The sequence below is a fragment of the Protopterus annectens genome, chromosome 4.part1 (assembly GCF_019279795.1).
Source record: "Protopterus annectens isolate FY-2018-M chromosome 4.part1, PAN1.0, whole genome shotgun sequence".
NCBI lineage: Eukaryota > Metazoa > Chordata > Ceratodontiformes > Protopteridae > Protopterus > Protopterus annectens.
In genome coordinates, this window is record NC_056734.1 from 109,898,158 (window position 1) to 109,918,670 (window position 20,513).

The 20,513-nt window shown below is 43.2% G+C and overlaps 1 protein-coding gene across 1 annotated transcript in view; it reads left to right on the forward strand.

Moving 5' to 3' along the window:
* Positions 1-20,513, forward strand: part of PARL (presenilin associated rhomboid like) — a 1,565,180-nt gene that overhangs the window by 1,213,215 nt on the left and 331,452 nt on the right. Inside the window, exon 8 of the mRNA XM_044070014.1 lies at positions 8,751-8,852. Coding sequence (XP_043925949.1) covers positions 8,751-8,852 — 102 coding nt within the window. The remainder of the gene's footprint in view (positions 1-8,750; positions 8,853-20,513) is intronic.

Consider the following 20,513-nt stretch of genomic DNA (forward strand, 5'->3'; position numbering starts at 1 on the left):
AGCCATTTCCAACAGAGCATTCAGAGCCCGGAATCTACTCAAGGTTCTTTTTGGTTCCCAAAAAGACGGGAGATTGGAGACCAATATTGGACCTCAGCAGACTCAACAAGTCTGTGGAAAAGACAAGATTTCGGATGGTCACACTGCAATTGATTTTGCCCTTCTTGGGCAAAGACAACTGGATGTGCTCAGTAGACCTTCAGGATGCGTACTATCATATAAAAATCCACAGACGCTCCAGAAGGTTTCTCCGCTTTCGGCTGGGGTCCACTCATTTTCAATTCAGAGCCCTGCCCTTTGGTCTCACTACAGCCCCCAGAGTGTTCACCAAATGCATGGCAGTGGTCACGGCTCACCTGAGACGTCAAGGATTCCAGGTGTTTCCGTATCTCGACGACTGGCTCCTCTCGGCCACCACCAGGCATCAACTTCTCCAAGCCAGAGATTACACCCTAAAGCTCTGCACACAATTAGGAATTTCGATCAAATACGAAAAATCCTCCTTATTGCCCTGCCAGTCTATTACCTTTATAGGCGCAAATTTAGACACTGTTCGGATGTCAGCAAACCTCACAAGCCAGAGAATCCTTGATATCCAAAACCATGTGCGGATCATCCTTGCCAACAAAAAGGTGCAAGCCAGACTGGTTCTAAAAGTATTGGGCCTCATGGCAGCTGCCATTACTCTTCTTCCTTTGGCCCGTTTTTACATGCGATTCCTTCAATGGATGTTGTTCACCCAATGATCCTTCCAACAGCTTCCCATGCGTCACCAGATTCTGGTGACACAAACTTGCAAAAACCACCTATCCTGGTGGATTTCTTCTCCCCAGGTCCATCAGGGCAGACCCTTTGTTTCCCCGGCCCCGGTAGCCACAGTCACTACGGATGCCTCCCTGATCGGGTGGGGGGGTCATTATCAGGGCAGGATGGTTCATGGGACGTGGCAACCGTTCAAATACCACCTGCACATAAATGTCCTAGAGATGAGAGCAGTGCTTTTAACGTTGCAAGCCCTCAACGACTTTCTTCCCTTGGGAACAATTGCAGTTCACACGGACAATATGTCCGTAGTGTGGTACATCAACAAGCAGGGCGGAACCAAGTCCTACCCCTTGTGTCGAGAGGCTCTCAGACTTTGGCAATGGGCGATCTCCTCTCATCGGTTTCTGGTAGCAACGCATATCCCTGGGAAAACCAACATTTTAGCGGACAGATTGAGCAGAGCTATACTCATGCCTCACGAGTGGTCTCTCAAGCAATCTATAGTGGAGGAGATTTTTCAGAAGTGGGGCGGCCCATGTTGCGATCTTTTTGCTACTCCCCAAAACAGCAAATGCCCAGCCCTCTTCTCTCTCTTCCCACTTCCGGGCCATCCCCCCAGAGACGCTCTTACCCAAGATTGGCCCCAGGGACTTCTTTATGCCTTTCCTCCCTTTCCATTGATACCGTTTTGAGAGCCAAAATGATTCTCATTGCCCCGTATTGGCCTCAACAAATTTGGTTTCCGTTCTTTCATCGTCATCTTTTGGTGCAGCCGTGGCATCTGGACCCAGTGCCAGATCTTCTGATCCACCAATCGGGTCAGCTGCATCGGTCCATTCCTTCTCTCAACCTCACAGCTTGGTTGCTCCACTTCCTTCTTTAGCCAGGCTTCCTATGATCTCTAACCCTGTGAGGGATATCATAGTGGCTTCCCTTAAATCCTCTACTAGAAGGATTTACTCTAGCAAGTGGAAACGTTTCTCCCTTTGGATGAAATCAAGGAACATGGATTCCTTTACTGCCCCTGTTCATGCAGTTTTGGATTTTCTAGCGGAAATCTTTCACTCGGGTTCTTCATCTTCCACGGTCAAAGTTCAGTTGGCTGCAGTCTCGAACTTTCATGTCGGGTTTGCAGATCACAACATTATGCCCCACAAGCTTTGTAGAGCTTTTCTGAAAGGAGTTTTTCTCCTCAAACCTCCGGTCAGGAGTCCTCCTCCTCAATGGGACCTAAATCTAGTGCTGACGTCCTTAATTCTTCCTCCTTTTGAGCCAGCTGCTTCATGCTCACTAAAGTTTCTTTCGTGGAAGACACTCTTCCTTGTCGCTATTACCTCGGCTAGGAGAGTGTCAGAACTTCATGCCCTCTCTGTTCGTCCCCCATATTTGGTCTTCCACAAGGACAGAGTATCCTTGAGAACTAATCCATCCTTTTTTGCCCAAGGTTGCTTCAAAAACAAATTTAAACCAATCCATTGATCTCCCTGTATTTTTTCCTAATTATTCCAACAGATCGGAACAAAAATTACATTATCTTGATGTTCACCGCCAACTCAGATATTATTTGGACAGAACAAAACAATTCAGGAAGTCTGAACAGCTCTTTATTCTTATGCTGATTATACTGTTTCCAAAGTGACATTGTCTAGATGGCTATCTTCCACCATTTCTGACATTTATCAACTTAGGGGCAAACAGCTGTGCTCAAAACCAAAGGCACATTCCACTAGAAGCCTAGCCACTTCTACAGCCTTTCAGGCTAGGCTACCCTTAGATACTATTTGTGCAGCAGCCACTTGGGCCACTCCTCATACCTTTGTTTCTCATTACAAATTGGATTTGGCCTCCAGGGATAGAGCCAGTTTTGGTTCCACGGTTCTCAAGAGTCTGTTTCATTGAGCCACCCAGGATAGAGGTGCTAGGGATGCGGTCCCATCCAGCAAGAATGAAGGCGAGATTGACAACTTAACATTTAGAAGTTATGTACCTACCATAACGTTCCATGTTAGTTGTCTTCTCTCACCTTCTTTCTTGCGACCCTCCCTCCCTCCTGCCCCCTTGCCTGGACAGACCTTGATCTCCCTTGGCTCTGTAAGATTTTGTTTCTTTGGGCACCAGTTAGTTCTAGTTTTAGTTATCTGGTTTCCCCTTACAGCCTTTTAGGCTTATTGCTCTTCTTCCTTAAGTGGGAAGTTTTTATGCTAGGTAGTTTTCCCTCTAGGTACCAAACGAGATCTGGGTACTTACCGCCTTGCATCATGGGATATGGGGCTGCCTCGAGCTGGTAAAAGTGACTCTCGAGCTTAGCAAGTGCCGAGTCGGAGCCGAGGATCGGCTCCGAACCCATCCAGCAAGAAAGAAGGCGAGAGAAGACAACTAACATGGAACGTTATGGTAGGTACATAACTTCTAATTTTGCTATATTGCTGTTTTTTAAACTGTTCTTCCTGATTTTGTTGTACTTTTTGTCTGCTGTAGCATAGACTAGATTTAGAACTGCTAAGTCTGGTTCTGTTTGTTAAATTGAGCACTAAACCATGCTTTGGTTTGTCGGAGAGGGCCCGCCTGCACCCTTGTGGCAGGATATTGCAGTTAGGACCCATCTGATTGAAGGCTGATGGCACAGTCCTCAGTTTTGAGCTTTTTTATTGATTAAATTGTTTAATTCAGTTTGCCCACTGTTTCTACATAAGCCCCGCGTTTGTGCTTGTTTCAATAGAGTTCCACAGAGTTAGGTGGCTAGCAACTTCTTTGCTCTGTTCATCTGTTTACGCATAGCGCTCCTCGGTGCACCATCGCAAGCTATCGCACATTGGGGTAACCATTGGCCATTATAGAAGCAAAAACTTCAGTAGATAAGTTTTCCCGTAGTAGCTGCTCGTGATCTGGCTGAGAAGTTCTTAAATTGTGTTTCACTGCTCAGAGAGTACCTCAGCTGCACTTTTGCCCTTTAAAACAGTCCCAAATTCACCAAATCTACAATAGTGTCATAACCATTTAGAGAACCCCCAGTAGTGTCGACCCTTTATAGAACACCCCATTGGTATAGACCCTGTTTAGAGCACCCAGTTATATCACACCCGTCCATTTTCTCTCCCCACTGTGCAAACAGGCTTTAACCTAGCATTATGGATGGTTTGTTTCCCTCCATTTCTCCTACCAGCCTGATTGACATGGGTATTCTGAGGCAGTGTAACAACTGCCTCACTTACACTCACAACCCTCTACTCTTAAATCACCCAAATATAATTTGTGAGAGATGCATCTACACTAAGAATCTGGAATCCTTGATCACTCGCACACAGGGCAGTAACACTGAACAGGTTGCTAGCTCACATACTACACTTCCTACGCAAACCATGCACTTAACAAATAAATCATTATACACAGAGGTACTCAACAGAGACCTTCCAAACACAAATATGCCACACCTAATACAACACTCAGTACACACAAAAACACAAGCACCAGTGTCTCACCAAATAAGCCCCTAAGGCAAAGCACATCTAATCCAAATTGTTTAGTAATAGGTGACTCCATTGTGAGATGCGCACACATCCCACTCACCAGGCTGGACAAGGAGAAGGTTAGTGTCAGCTGTCTGTCTAGTCCCAGGATCCGTCACATCACACATGCACTCGTGTCTCTTAACGACAAGTACCATTATGACTCCGTCATAGTTGATGTTGGTGTGAATGACTTGAGGCATACATCACCGGACTATAAGAAGCAAGACACGATTGAGCTCAGTGAATGTGTGTCCCAGGCAACTATGTCACTAGCCTTGAGCGCAGCATTGTGCTCTCACCTAGGATGATATCACAATATAAACAAAAAAAGATTGACTTTAACAGTTGGCTTAATTTCTGGTGTCATTCTAAAGGGATCTAGTTCTTGTCAGCATAGGATGATGACGCTTTGCCAGAGGTGGTCTTCACCTGTCATATCTAGGTTTTCAGTTACGGGCTAAGGCACTTGTCTCATCCATAGTGCCTTTTTAGGCAAGGTGTCGAGAACAATATTTCCAGTATGAAAACATCACTCACAGTAAATTAAAGGTTATGCTGCTAAACGCTAGGAGTTTAAATCTGAAAACGTACTCTCTGGAAGAATTCCTCTCCCTGGAAGATGCTGACATCTGTGCAGTCACAGAAACATGGTTCAGGGCCGCAGAGAGTACCCCGGCCTTGCAAGGCTACAGTGCCTTCCGCACTTACAGACCACATAATGAACGTATGAGAACCAGAGAAGGAGGAGGAGCATCTTTCTTCATCAAAGATAAATACACTACTAGACTGGTTAGACAGGAAAACTCTATGGTGCTGCTCCAAGTTCAACTAACTGTGAATAGGACCCCTCCCCATTCAATAGGCCCCCTTCAGTGAACCAAGATATTCGCGCTGTTTATTTGGACCTACTTGAGTCAGTCCGATTGCAACCACTCTAGTCCTGGGCTATTTTAACTATGACTGGGAAAATTGCGTACCAACATGCTTGCATAAAGGTTCCTGGACTTTAACATTAATGCCCTGGAACAAGTAGTGTGCAGACCCACAAGGGGCTCAAATATTTTCAACCTGGTTCTCCCCAACTTGGGTGACCGCTATCCCACCACAAGTAAAGGACCCTCACTGGTTAAATCTGATCACAAATCAGTCATGTTTGAAATGGCTATAACACCTGAACCCCTCTTAGGTGAAATCAGGCTGAAAAATGTCACCAAAGTTAATTATATCCACCTAAGGGATGGCATAAATGATTTCCAAGCTCCTGTTCCCACAGGTGGCATTAACAGCTATACTAAGTATACACAAATGCCCTGTACACATGTATTGACACGTCTGTACCTGATAGGATCAAAATAAGTCTCCCTTATGGGCATATAGCATTAATAAGTTATACAAGAGGAAGAAGTTGCTAACTAACAGTAAAAAGAGAAGTCCCAACACTGGAAGAACACCCTCTTCTGCATGAACAAACAAATAAAAAAACTTGTAAAATTTAGCAACCATAGCCAAGGATCACCATAAGACATTCTTCAGCTGTATCTGTAACCTAAAAGGTAGGACCCAGACTTGTGCTGAACTAGCTCTGGATGCCATCAGACATACCGATCCTGTGAAAATAGCTAACCTATTAGCTGACAGGCTTGGAGAAAATTTCACTGCCCTGTCCTTTACAAACATTCCACAAAGCATTCCCTCTACATCTCCCCCCACCATGCATCTCCAGTGAGCAACTCATTAATGCTCTCTCCAAGGCCAAAAACACAGCCTCTATGGGACCGTGTGGTGTTCTAAGCTGTGATTTAAATGGTCTAAAACATGAGTTAGCAACTCCATTAGGCACTCTCTTCAACCACAGCCTGAGTACTGGTTTTGTCCCTGTGAATGGAAAACTGCATCCATCATCCCCCTCCATAAAGGGGGAACAGCAACAGACCCTGGAAACTACAGACCCATAAGCTTAACCAGCCTTATCGGTAAGGCCATGAAACAAATCATCATGGACCTTATAAATAAGGATATAGGTAATCTGCAAACCCTTGATCTGGCACTGTTTGGTTTTGTCAAAGGCAGGTCATGCCTGTTTGGACTTCTTCAAAAATGTTACCAGAGCCATAGAAGAAATGCAGATATGTGCCTACGGCCTACCTTTGACTTAGCCAAGTCTTTTGACACAGTCCCACATTTGGACATCATTGATAAACTTTCCCAGTTGAATATCAATCCTTATGTCATCAGATGGGACTTTACCTCAACCAGCAGACCTGGGGTTCCACAAGGGTCAGTGCTGGGGCACCCTATTGTTTGGAATGTACTTCTCTGAAGTTCAGGCCAAAACACAGGGCCTCTGGCTGACTAAGTTTGCTGATGAATACGAATTAGGTGCAATCAGTGAATCCCCAAACAGTGTCAGTATACTTCAAGAGGGACTTTGACAAACCGATGATTGGTGCCAAAGGCATGGACTCAAAACTCAGTGCAAAAAATGCATTAATCATTCCCTTCGGTAAAATCAGTATCCTGCAGACTAATCCTGTAAATAATACCCTAAGTAAAAACGCAGTAGTGAGAGACTTGGGAACGCAAGTTGACTGCAGCTTAAACTTTGACCACCATGTGTCTACTGTGGTAAGGAAGGCATTCTACGTTGCACAGTTCATTAGTAAAGGCACTGCCTCAAAAGCGAAAGAGGTCATAACACCCATGTGACCCTCTTCAACCCAATGATTGAGTACAGTGCTCCCTTTGTTATGTACCTTGCCAGGCACCTGCAGCAACTTGAGAGACCTCAGAAATAATTTCTAACCAAGAATATTCAGGGTCTCCAGCACGTCATACATTGACAGACTGAAGTCACTGTCACAATACTCAGTAGCATACAGACTACTTAGGGACTTGTGCCTGGCCTACAGTGCAGTCTCAGATCCAAACCTAATGAAAATTCTGCACTTCTGCAAGTCAAATGGGACAAAGATCACCCATTCCAGGGACCTTAACCTGGCCTGTGACATAAATAGGACATGCTGGAGAGACAGATTTGTCTTGGAAGTTGATACTCCCCTGGAATAGACTACCAGTTCACATCAAACAAACCCCTCTATGACCCTGTTTAAGTGTAGCCTGGATGGATGGGAAACCATAAATTCCTGCCAGGGATTTCACCTGTGGCCCTCCTAGATATGAGCAGTCTTTGCTAACTAAGATCTCAAGTTTAGGCAAAATCTTTTATATTGGGTTTCTCTAGTATTGGGTACACACAGCTAGGCTTATAAAGACCTTCAGGTTAATAGCCCAGTAACCACCCATGAACCTTTACATTTTTATTGAAATGTTGCTGCAGTCCACATTTGTGTTTTGACTGTTGCTTTTCTCTTCCCAAACTGCTTTTGCTGATGATGTGTGTGTGTGTGTGTTTGTGTGTGTGTGTATACATACATACACACACACACACACACACACACACACACACACACAGTGGATATAAAAAAGTTTATACACCCCTGTTTTGTGATATAAAAAATGAGACCACAGTAAATCATTTCAAAACTTTTCTCACCTTTAATGTGACCTATAGCCTGTACAATTCAGTTGAAAAACAAACAAATATGTTAAAAATATAAAAAATATGTACAAAAATCTGGTTGCATAAGTGTGCACGCCCTTAAACTAATACTTTGTTGAAGCACCTTTTGATTTAATTACAGCATTCAGTCTTCTTGGGTAGGAGTCTATCAGCATGGCACATCTTGACTTGGCAGTATTTGCCCACTCTTGCAAAAGCACTCCAAATCTGTCAGATTGCGAGGGCATATCTTGTGCACAGCCCGCTTCAGGTCACCTCACAGATTTTCTGTTGGATTTAAGTCTGGGCTCTGGCTGGGCCATTCTATATTTGAAGTCTCTCTAAATAATACTAAAATGCTGTAATTTTCCTACAAGTTCTGCATGCCTCTTTAACCTTGGTCTGTTTGTACTTAATGTACTGCACATTCTCTTCGTAGTGATATTCTTTTGTTCTGAAACATTCCTTTCTATTGAAATTGCATGTAAAATGTAAAATATAAAATTAAAATGTATGCCTGCTTTAATTTGTTTGTATTTGTAGACCTATGCAAAGAGTATACTGTATTTGCGTCTAACAAACTACATTTAAGTGAAACCTAATTTTAGTTATTTTACAGTTGTGTTTTGGTTGAATGCTGTGACAAGTGATATAAGTGTGCACTCCTGTGTAGATTTTCTAATTCTATTTTATAATATTCTATATTATATTCTAATCTGTGTATATATGTATAGAATTATAAATTGTTTGTTAATTTTCCTGTAATTTATATTCAGCTCTTGTGCTGCTTACTCTGTTTTTCAAGATTTAAACTTTGTGAGGAGTGTATTGTACTGCATGATTCTCATAAGTGCAGACTTTGTGTTTAATTTTCACAAGTGTCATTGGCATTGACTGTGTTCTGGTTTGTTTGGCAGTCTGGAGCCATAATGGCAGTCCTTGCAGCTGTTTGTACCAAGATGCCAGAAGCAAAATTGGCTATAATCTTTCTTCCGATGTTTACTTTCACAGCTGGAAATGTGAGTATAACTTTTTTCTTGCTTGTATGTAGTACAGTACTTGGAATTTCTGAATCCAGACATCACACATCAGACCTGTAGAAAATGAATTTCATTACTGTAACTGCATAGATTAAGTTTCTGACTCTGCAGAAATATTTAAGTGCCCCCTCCAACAGAGAGCTTATCCAAATATTTATCCACCTGTGTTCTCTCTGCTTGTTTAACGGTGGCATTTAGACTTCAAATTTACACCAGTTCAGTCTGCTGCTTGTATGTCTTGTGCAGAATCCATAGCAACTAACAATCTTTTCCTTCCTGCAAGGGTATTGAATTTCACACCTTTTGTAAGGTAGCATTGCTCTGGTGTGGAATTTGAACTTCATTATTGGAGCTTATTATAACTTCCCTTTAAGCTTGCATACTAAGTATAGATGACATAGAAGTTTGAGTTTGGTGGCATTAACTTCAGGTAGGCATGTTGTTAAACTCTGAGCTTTCACAGGCTATTTGCATGTTTTCATTTTTTATGAGTTGGGCAAGTCTTAGTAGACTGTAGAGCTAACATCAGGGAGCCCTTTGCATTAGACAGAATTCTTGGATACATTCTTCTTTTGCTCTTCCAAGGATCATATTTGAATGTCAAGCTTCCCTGTTTCGAGTTATGTGCCCCCCCCCCGTTCCTTGTACATTATTTCTCTGTACTGAGATTAAAGCGTGCACACCTTTGAGATGCCCATTTCTTTCCAATAATTAAGACTGATTTACTGTTTACTTTAAACATAAAAATAAATATATTTTAAGAGGTGGATGAAGAAGTTGACAAGATAAAGAAACATAAATTGAACAAAGTAGAAAGAGTCAGGAAGGGAATATTGTGAAAGGAAGAGGCATGTAGGGCACCCAAATATAGGATGATGAGTATAGACAGTTTTGAAGATGGGACTTCTAATTATTATACTCCATCAGGAGTTGCTCCTGATAGGAAGAATACTGAGGATTTTTGTGAACCAAATGATGGGGATGGAGTTTACAGTATGCATTATCTTTTAGAATTTTACCTGTTGAGGAGGTCCCACAGGGTAAAAAATTGACCAACATACGTCCGCAGTTACCAGGAAATAAGGTCCATGAGCGAAGGTCAAGTCCAAACAGAGAGGAGGGAACAGAATTGAAGAAGGAGAAATTAGTGTCTGGGTCTAATCTACGTGATAAGATTGTGAACAATTGCATAGTGTGTACTTATGACAACTTTAAAAATTTTAACTATAGTAATTTGGAGTTGTACCTGATTCATTTTTCTGTTATCCATAAGGAATTTACTTTTGTACCTATGGGTAAAACTGATACTAGTGACATACTTATTGATCTTAAGTTCTTTTAATGAAAGGCTAATTTGGATTTGTGTATGGAAACAATAGTGAAAGGAATTCTACTGCCAGCTTGTAAGAAAAGCACTTCTAACCCTCTCCTACACCCAATGCTTTCCAATTTTGAGATCTTAGTTGAAAATGAAATTAGGGAGTATGTTAAGGAAAAGAAGAGAAATGTTTTAAACCTTATCCATGAAGAAAAATTTGTACCGTCAGAAATTAGTGATAAGGCTTATAGAATTATGAAACCAGACGGGGGGGGTATAATTATGGAATATTGGAATTATGTTGCCAAAATGTTAGATTTACTCAATAGTGATCTTAGGCATACCTAGGTTTCTAAAAAAAAAAAACAAAATAAATATGGCCTGTCTTAAACTAGATTTGATATTAGAAGATAATTTTGTGCAGGGTGTTTTTAACAAGACACAATATGATTTCTTTAGGGTGTCAAAGCCAGTTATTCCATTGATTTTGGTATACCTAAGAGTCATAAAAATGTTATGAATCTACCATTAAGACCTATAGTAGCGGCAGCTGGGTCCAAAACCCTACCCCCTTGCCATGTTCATAGACAGGAAACTGAAGCTCCTTCTCAAGTCACACAACCACATTTTAGTTGACTCATGGGACTTTCTAATCAAGGTCAACAATGTTGTTTGTCAACCCCCAACATTTGTTAGTCACAATAGACATTAAAGATTTATTTTTTGTTATTCCTCGCATAGTCTGACTACAATGGTGTGAGAGTATACTATTGGAATGTGAATTCCTGAATGCTAATGATTTGAGACTGTTGATGGAAAATTTGAAATTGATTTTGACTAATGATTTCATGGTCCTGTAGGGCAAATATAAACAAGTGGGAGCAGCGTACACCCCCATATTTGCTAACATAGTATTATATTGGGAATGTAACTTTGTCTTCAGATTGGAATATTTTAAGTATATAGTTTTATACGTGCGACTCCTAGATGAAATATTTATAATATGGGTTGGTAATAAAGAACAGTTGGAAGAATTTCTTACTTTTATTAATAATACAACGAGGCTTTTGGATTTTACATGTAATGTTGGAATGGAAGAGATTTGTTATTTGGATGTTAGGTTAATTAAAGATCACAGTCAAGGTAGGTTTATTTCCAGAATATACAGGAAATATTTTTTCTCTAATTCTTACCTACATTTTATTAGTAACCAACCTTATTAAAGAACACTTTTAAAATATTAATTCTATTAACTTAAGGCATTAACAGAATTACAGAATGTGAATTAATATACATTTCTTGAAGTAAAATAATTCTTCAGCTCTTAATTATGATTGTCATTATTTATTAAGCATAATTCACCACTTTTGTCCAAAAGGCACCAGTGCTAAAAGGGATTAAGAGGGACAGAGTTAAAATTTGTGTCAAAATCAGAGACGTCCCTGAAAATTGGGGACAATTGAGAGGTATGGTTCCGATTAGATTTAAAGTGTACCCCCTTATGATTGTCTTTATATGAAAGTTGGTTTACGTTTCTCTGATGTTGATTTAGGGTTAACGCTGTTTTTTGTAAATTAAGTCAGCAAACATTATTAAAATAAGCAAGTCTTTAGAAAGATTGTGTCTTATTAACCATAAGGGACGTACGTGTCTGCAATGTATGTATTTATTATGGTAATTACAAAGGTGCTCCTCTTTCTGACCCTCTATTGTGAATTTTAATCAGTGGGTGCTGGTGACTTCAAAGTAAGGGGGGGATTGCAGTAAGCAACTCCATGTGGGGTTTCCTCGCTACAGTTTTAATCTCTGTTTGAAGGAGAATAGTTTCAAGAGACTGAAACACGTGCTTATTTCATCATGTCTTTGTGTTTTCCATATTTTAATCCTACTTTGGGGCTATATGTACTTTTCATTATTGATTTGTTTATTGATTCGTTTTTTAGGAAAGGGCAACTGGGCCCACATGGTACCCACTTTCAGCAGAGGCTTGTGAGAAAAGTTCGTGGTTGCATTACAAAGCCATTATACAAATATTGTATATTACAACGTTATTGTGAAAGATAGTTTACGTCATAAATTCATATACACATATAAGTGTAGTACAGTAATAAAACATTTTTATTTATAAATATACAGCCGCAAAAAACATTTCTATATGAATAGTGAGTCCAAAATAAAGGAGATGGGAGACGTTAAGAAAGCCCATGTATAAACACTCTGGATGTGCAGTAGAGTAAAAGAAGATATCAGAAATATGGTAGAACTTGAGCGGTATTATTACACAAATGTAGGAAAGAGCAGAATGTAGGTCCGCTTTGAATAGAGTTGGAGGTTATGGCAAAATAGTTGTAGGGAAGTCCGATAAGAATGACAAGAGATAAAAGAGGGTATGAGTGGGAGAAGGGAATTTTATGGTAGGAAGGGTTTATTCTTGGTTGGAGTAAGAGTGCATCCAAGAGTTAAAAAAGGAAGACTGTTTTAAGTGATTATGCTGATAGCCAAAGGTAGTGAGTTCCAAATTTTGGCTACGTAGAGGGGAGTTGTCTGCCTTTTCTGACCAGTGAGATCTGGATGGCAGCCTTGAAGAAGAGATTTCAAGCAAGACAGGCTGATGGCTTAGGTAGTTAGGAAGTTCAAGCCACTTTAGAGGTTTAAGTGGTATATAGTGGTCAGTAAAGCATTTGTTATGAATTTTGCAACTTTGTTATAGTATGTTTCCGTTTTTATCTATAGGGAGGTTTCTGAGTTGTTGAGAACTGGGGCTTCATAAAGTAGAGAGAGTAGGAGTAGAGTTGCCCACAAGAGTAACTGTGCTTAGGAAGTGTGTTTGCCTGTAAAGCATTCCTAGTTTTTGGTGTTTTTATTTTTTTTTTTTAAATCATTGTAAATATGAAGACTAAATTTGAGTTTGTCCTTTATCATGTCTAGTAATTTTGTATGGGGAACAACTTCAATTTCTGTATTGTTAAGGGAAAAGATTTTTAATTGGGTAGCTTTTTGACTGTGTTTTTGAACTGAATAGGAATAGTTTGGTTTTATTAGGGTCTAACAGAGGGCTGGTGTTGGTGAGACAAGTTTCAGTGGAAGAGAATGCTTGTGTTATTTGTTGATGTGACTGGTTATTGGATGTGCATGTAAGAAAATAGCCGTCAGTGTATTAGATTAGTGAGGCTTGACGAGACAGTTTGCAGGCTATTGATGAAAATATTGAAAAGGAGGGGGCTGAGACTGGACCCTTGGGGGACGTCTAAGATTGGGCAGATGAGAGGGGGGGAGACTTGCCATTTCACACATTGCTGTCAGTTTGATAGGTAGCTATTGAACCAATTGATGGTGTGGTGTGATCCAAAGGAGGATAGTTGTAGTAACAGTTTAGAGTGAGAGACTATTCCTCGACCACTCTAAAGCCGTTACTACAGAGAGAAGCCAAGACTATCTCGAGTCCCTTGCTTTATTTACAGTGTCTGTGAAAGAAGTGTGGAGGGTGTGCTCTCTGTGGGTTAAAAGCCATGCCAAGTAGAAGTAAGTATTTGCTTTTGAAGTAAATATTGGAGAAGTTGTTTATATGGATGCATTTTTCTAAGAGTTTAGAAAGGGGGGACATTACTGCAGTGGGATAGAAATTTGATACCTCGTTTGATTTTCCCCCTTTTTGTAGGGGAATATGTGATATTTTCCAGGTGGAGGGAACCCGTTCTTGTATAGATCTTTTGATTAGGATGCTTGCTGGGTAAGCTAAACTTTGGTATCAGCAGCTGTCCTTGGATTTTCTAGAGGTAGTTCGTTGGTGGAGATGAAGCGTGGTTTCAGTTTAATAAGTAATGTTTTTATTATGTTGGTGGGTACTGGAGTTAAAGGATGTGTGAGTTGTGCTGTTAGATTGGTTTAGATCTGAATGTAAGGGAGCATAAGTCTAAATCTCAAAATGCACTCGCTCGAAGTACTCCTTAAAAAGGAGAACATCGACATTTTGTGCTGTAAAAGAGACCTGGTTTAAGGCAGCAGACAGCACCCCTGCACTACCAGGCTATAACTCATTCCACACCTTTTGGCCCCAGAACTTGGACCAAAGCTCCAAAGGCGATGGTGTTTCCATAGTCATAAAGGACGTGCACACCTCCAGACTGGTAGCCCAGCATAAGGCATCTGAGGTACTTCAAGTACAGATAACATTGAGCAAGACAGCGATTCAGGTCGTAGCCTGCTATAGGTCCCCAACCATGTCCCAAGAATCACACTCCACGTTCCTAAGCATCCTGGAGAATATTAGGGTCCAACCTAACACACTCATACTGCGCGACCTCAACTACCCCTCCATTAACTGGGAAAACTACACGTGTCCCAATACACTTGCCCAATGTTTCCTGGAATTCATTAATCACAATGCCCTAGACCAGCTGATTCTTACCCTCACTAGCTGTAGCAACATCCTTGACCTGGTCATTACTAACATGGGCTACCGTTGCTCTACACAAATAGTCAACTCCTGCCTGGTTAGATCCGACCACAAACTAATCACCTTGGAAATTCACATCCCTTCCAACCCCCCCCTCCCCACAAAGGTAACCACCATGAAAAACTTCTCCAAAGCTAACTTTGGGCTCCTAAAAACAGAAGTGGCTAACTTCACGGCACCCATGCAAATGGAGAATAGTTGCATGACTGCCGAATCATACACCAATGCACTGTACGAGCATGTACACAAATGCATGGTCCTCACCATACCCAATAGAACCAGGACGCTCCAAAAAAAGGAAGCCAATCTGGTGGTCCCCTGCCATAAACAAACTCTACAACAGAAGGAGGAAACTGATACGGAATAAGGTGAAGTCCCAAGACTGGAAAAACTCCCTTATCCACCTCAAAAAGTTGAGATCCCTCATCAAATCCTCTAAACCAAGCTATGAAAACAGAATTGCAGCAGATAGTAAAGACATCCTACAGAAAGGCCTTACTGAGACCAATGACTGGTGTCAGAACCATGGCCTTTGAGCTCAGTGCCAAAAAAATGTCGTTATCCCCCTTGGGAAAAACCCAGTTCCCTTGAATTACCACATTGATGGTAGTCCACTGAACACAGAAGGCGTTTATAAGAGATTTGAGAACACAGGTTGACAGCAACCTCTCTTTTGACCACAACACTGCCACTGTGGTCAGAAAGTCCTTCTATGTGGCACATCACATTACTAAGGGTTTTTCATCCAGGAAGAAAGAGGTCATTGTCTCCCTGTACTCTTCCCTCATTAGGCCAGTCACTGAGTGCAGTGCCTCATTTGGCATGTACCTCACTAGACACCTGCAACAATGGGAGAGGCCGCAAAAGTACCTCACAAAGAGGATCCTAGGCCCTAAACACTTATCCTATATGGACAGACTCAAAACACTCCCAACTATTCCCTGTCTCGTATCTCCTACTTAGAGGCAATCTCTGCTTGACTTACAAAGCCATGTCTGACCCAGCTCTGTTAGAAATGCTATGTCTAAAGAAATTCCAATCCCTCCGCACCACATGCTGCAGAGACCTCAACCTCATTACCGCAATCAACAGAACATGCTGGAGGGACAGATTCATAACCCAGAAGCCTGCCCATGCTATGAAATAGATTTCCGATACATGTCAAGCAGAAAACCTCACTGGCCTTCTTCAAGAGAAATCTTGATGAGTGGATGGGAAATAGAAAATTCACCTTGGGGATCACTCCAGTGGCTTTGCTTGATAGAGGCACTGGGAATTAAGGTCAGGTGGCATGATGCCAGGGTAATCCTATGGGCTAGGCTTGTACACACCTATGAACCTGTTAACAAAAATGTTAAAGGCCATATGGTTTGTGCAGCCCTTATGACCTCTTGTATGAAGACTTGGTGGACGAAGTAGACTATATGGAAAGTTTGTTTGTTGAGTGGGTTTACCCTGATGCAATGGTCAACAATTCAAAGAATGAGGTTTTAAGAGGATGGGGGGTGGGGTTTGTCCCTATATTGGTAGCTAGTGAAGAAGCGTCCTTGAGAATGAATGTTAATGTAGGTCATAATCAGGATGATCACAATAAAGGAAATTTTAACAACTGTTCAAAAGATATTGATGTAACTAATTTTAACATTTTTTTTATATTGTAGTATAATCAGGACACGGTGGGTATCCAGAAGATGATTTCAAAATTTTTCTGGAATAATAAATAGTTTGAGTATTTTTTTCTAAACCTTTAATGTTAAGTTGTCAATCTCGCCTTCATTCTTGCTTGATGGGTTCGGAGCCGATCCCTCGGCTCCGACTCGGCACTTGCTAAGCTCGAGAGTCACTTTTACCAGCTCGAGGCAGCCCCATATCCCATGATGCAAGGCGGTAAGTACCCAGATCTCGTTTGCCGCTTCGCTTATGAGGTCCTCCTTTTACCAGCTCCTGGTAAGTGATTTACTAATTCGCTATTTTTGCCCCTTTTAACTTAAAAAACCCTTATTGTTAGTTTTTATTTAGTTTTAAACTGTTTCTGACAGAAATTTGTCTGTCTCTTATTATTTTTTTAGTCAGAGTTTAACCCTTCCCATCCCCCCCCCCCCCCCCCTGTTAGGGTGTGTGTGTGTGTGTAGGTAGTTATACCTTTTTGGTATATTTAATTTAAATTTCTTTGACTGGTGTGTGTGTGTGTTGTGTTACACCATGTCAAAAGAAAGGGTCTCAGGCTTTAAGAAGTGTGACTCGTGCTGTCAGAAGATGTCTCTGACAGACGGTCACACTTCTTGCCTTTATTGCCTGGGGCCTCTTCACCTGCAGGACTCCTGTGCTATTTGTCATTCTTTCAGCCAGAGAGTCCTGCAGGAAAGAAGAAACAAATTAATACTCAGGGGCCTTCTTAAGCCGGAGGGCTCTCCGGCTAAGTCGGCTCCATCTAAGACTGCCAAGTCTTCCAAGGCCCAGGCTTCTGTGTCAAAGCCTGCGGCCTCGGCTCCGACTCGTTCTGAGTCGAGATCGCTCGGCTGGAGCCGATTCTGGCTTAACAAGCCTTCGGCACCGATGGCTATCGGTGCCGATTCTGCATCGACCACTTCGGTGTCTGCTCCGATCGGCTCCGACCACCATGTGGCACAGGCATCGGTGTCGGCTCCGATCGGCTCCGACACCGTTACTTTTGTGGCTGTATCGGCTCCGGCTGGAGCCGATGCATCGAGGCTACCTGTCGGCTCCGATAAGTTGTCGGCTCCGACAGGTTCAATAGTTTCATCGGTTCCGATGGCTCCTTTGAGGAAGAGGTCGAGGTCTCCTTCCTTGGAACCGATACTTTCGGCTCCGGCTTCACCTCTCCTCTCGGAACGGAGCCATCGGAGCCGATCTCAAGGTCATCCAGGCTTTCGGACCATGACCTAGAGAGAGTGGTCTGTAGATTACTTAAGTCACAGGCACTGGCCCAAATGTTACATAGTCCGTCTCAACAGACGACTATTGGTCCACACCCCGTTACAGTTCCTCCTTCAACTCTACCCCAGAGCTTGGAGTTGGAGTCTTCGGGAATGGTTACTGCTACGGCTGAGGGATGGATACCCCCTTCTGTCCCTTCAGCCTCTACTCTTATCTCCTCTTCGAGACCTTCCTTAGAGGGATTCGGTGGCCGGGCTTCCATGGTCTCCTCCGAGGGGGTGAGTGGCATCGGACCCTTGTCCGAACCCGCTCTTCCCCTTGGAGCCTCGGCTTTGGTGAGCTCGGCTCCGACATCTGCCTCGGAGACTTCCCTTTCGGTGGTCCCTGGAGTTCCTAGCTCTTGAACGGGTTCTCTCGGACCTGCCTGGGAGGGAGCATTCGAGGTGATGAAGAGTGTGCTGGCCACTGGTATCAGCCAGCAGTCTGTTCCCTTAGCTCCTCCCTCTATAGTGCCTGTTGACATCTCTGCCACTTCTCTTGCTACAGGACCCAGAGATCCTCCGCCTCAGGTTTCCCCATTGGGAATTTCCCCTCTTCCGAGGATTCTCCTGATGTTTCGGGAGATCCTCCTAGGAAGAGGACTTGTAAGAGGAAACACGTAGACTCCCCGTGTCTATCACTTCAGATACTGTCTTTGATGTGTCAGTGGGATCCCCAAGATCCCCCTCTGAGGATGTCTCTTTCTCAGTCATCCTAGAACTCCTTAGACAGAGGGAAACTGGCCCACCAATAATCCCTCTGAGGATGAGTCAGTATACCTAGAGGCGTTTGGATCTCGGCCCTCCACCTCCTGGGTGTCTCCGCCTTTCGACCCCCTGATGCAGGTTATTGCCCGAAAGGCGTGGGCTGCTCCTGACTCTGTAGAGCCAGTCCCTAGGAGGCCTTCAGAATTTATCACTGCCCCGTGTGACAAGCAATTCCTCACTAAGGGTGTCCCCGCTGATGCCATGGTGGTGGCTGCTGCCACCAAGAAGGAACTTGCAGATCCTTCCGTGCCGTCCATCCTCCTAATAAGGACTCTAGGACCATGGATAGGTACGGTAAGCGGATGTTTTCCTCAGCGACCTTTGCTATGCGTTCGCTGAATTACCTATGTCACTTCACCAGACTCCAGAGGGATATCCTTAAGGAGCTGGGTGAAGTAGTACAGGATCCTACAGCTGCAGGGGCTCAAGAAAAATTGCTTCGCAGCTAGGAACCCTTAATTCCATTGCAAACTCCTCCATGCGGCTAATATCTTATGCTGCTGATGGAGAGTAGGGCCGCAGGTACAGGTGTGGCTCTTAGACGCCAAGCCTGGATGCGGCTATGTGACTTTGCAGATCCCTTTAAGGCGTCCTTCACAAATTCTCCCTTTGATGGGTCAGCTTTGTTTGGCCCTCAGGTGAAGGAAACTTTGACCAGGTGTGAGCAGGACGGCAAGACTCTTTCTGCTGTAGGAGTCCGTTTTCCACCCCTTCTAGACCTTACCCCAAAGGACAGAAAGGTGGCAAAATGTGGTTCCATAAATCCCAAGGAGTCACGCCGATTCACGTGGTCAGTTTACCCCTAGAGGCAGAGGGGTAACAACAACAGACGCTCTAGAGGCAGAGGGTCCAAAAAACCAGGGAAACAGAGAGCCTCTCTCTGACAAGCCCTTTCAGCATCCCTGAGATGTTGCCCGGCTGTCCCTCCTTGGAGGCAGTCGGGCCAAGATTATCACTGTACCCAGAAGCCTGGCATTCCCTCACTCAAGACAGATGGGTACAGTCGATCATATCCAAGGGTTACATAATTCCTTTCGAGGAAAGTCCTTTCCCCTCAAATTCCCTTCCAGATGTACCACCCGGTCTAAGGGAAATTGCAGAGTTGGAAGTCTCAAAACTACTGCAAAAAAGAGCCATTCAGCCAGTTACAACAGACCATTCAGAGCCGGAATCTACTCAAGGTTCTTTTGGTCCCCAAAAGACGGGAGACTGGAGACCAATATTGGATCTCAGCAGACTCAACAAGTCTGTGAGGAAAACAAGATTCCGAATGGTCACTCTTCAGTCAATACTGCCCTTCTTACAGAAGGACAACTGGATGTGCTCAATAGATCTTCAGGATGCGTACTATCACATCAAAATTCACAGACGCTCCAGGAGATTTCTCCGCTTTCGGCTGGGGTCCAGTCATTTCCAGTTCAGAGCCCTGCCCTTTGGTCTCACTACAGCCCCCAGAGTGTTCACCAAATGCATGGCAGTGGTCACGGCTCACCTGAGACGTCAAGGATTCCAGGTGTTTCCGTATCTCGACGACTGGCTCCTGTCAGCCACCACCAGGCATCAGCTTATTCAAGCCAGGGATTACACAATAAGTCTTTGTTCTCATTTGGGCATCTCGATCAACTTGAAAAGTCATCCTTATCGCCCTGCCAGTCTATTACTTTCATAGGCAAACTTAAACACTGTTCGGATGTCAGCTACCCTTACAGATCAAAGAGTTTCAGACATTCAGAGTCATGTCAGGATCATTCTGGCCAACAAGAAAGTACAGGCCAGGATGGTTCTAAAGGTATTAGGCCTCATGGCTGCGGCTATTACTCTTCTTCCCTGGCTCGATTCTACATGCCTTCTTCAGTGGATGCTGTTCACACAGTGGTCGTACCAACAACTTCCAATGCGTCACCAGATTCTGGTGACACAGACTTGCAAAGATCATCTTGCTTGGTGGATCACATCTCCTCAGGTTCACCAAGGCAGGTACTTTGTACCCCATCCCCGATAGCCACTGTCACCACGGATGCCTCCCTGATCGGGTGGGGGGGGTCATTATCAGGGCAGGATGGTTCATGGGGCGTGGCAGCCGTTCGAGTACCATCTGCACATAAATGTCCTGGAGATGAGAGCAGTGCTTTTAACGTTGCAAGCCCTCAACGACTTTCTTC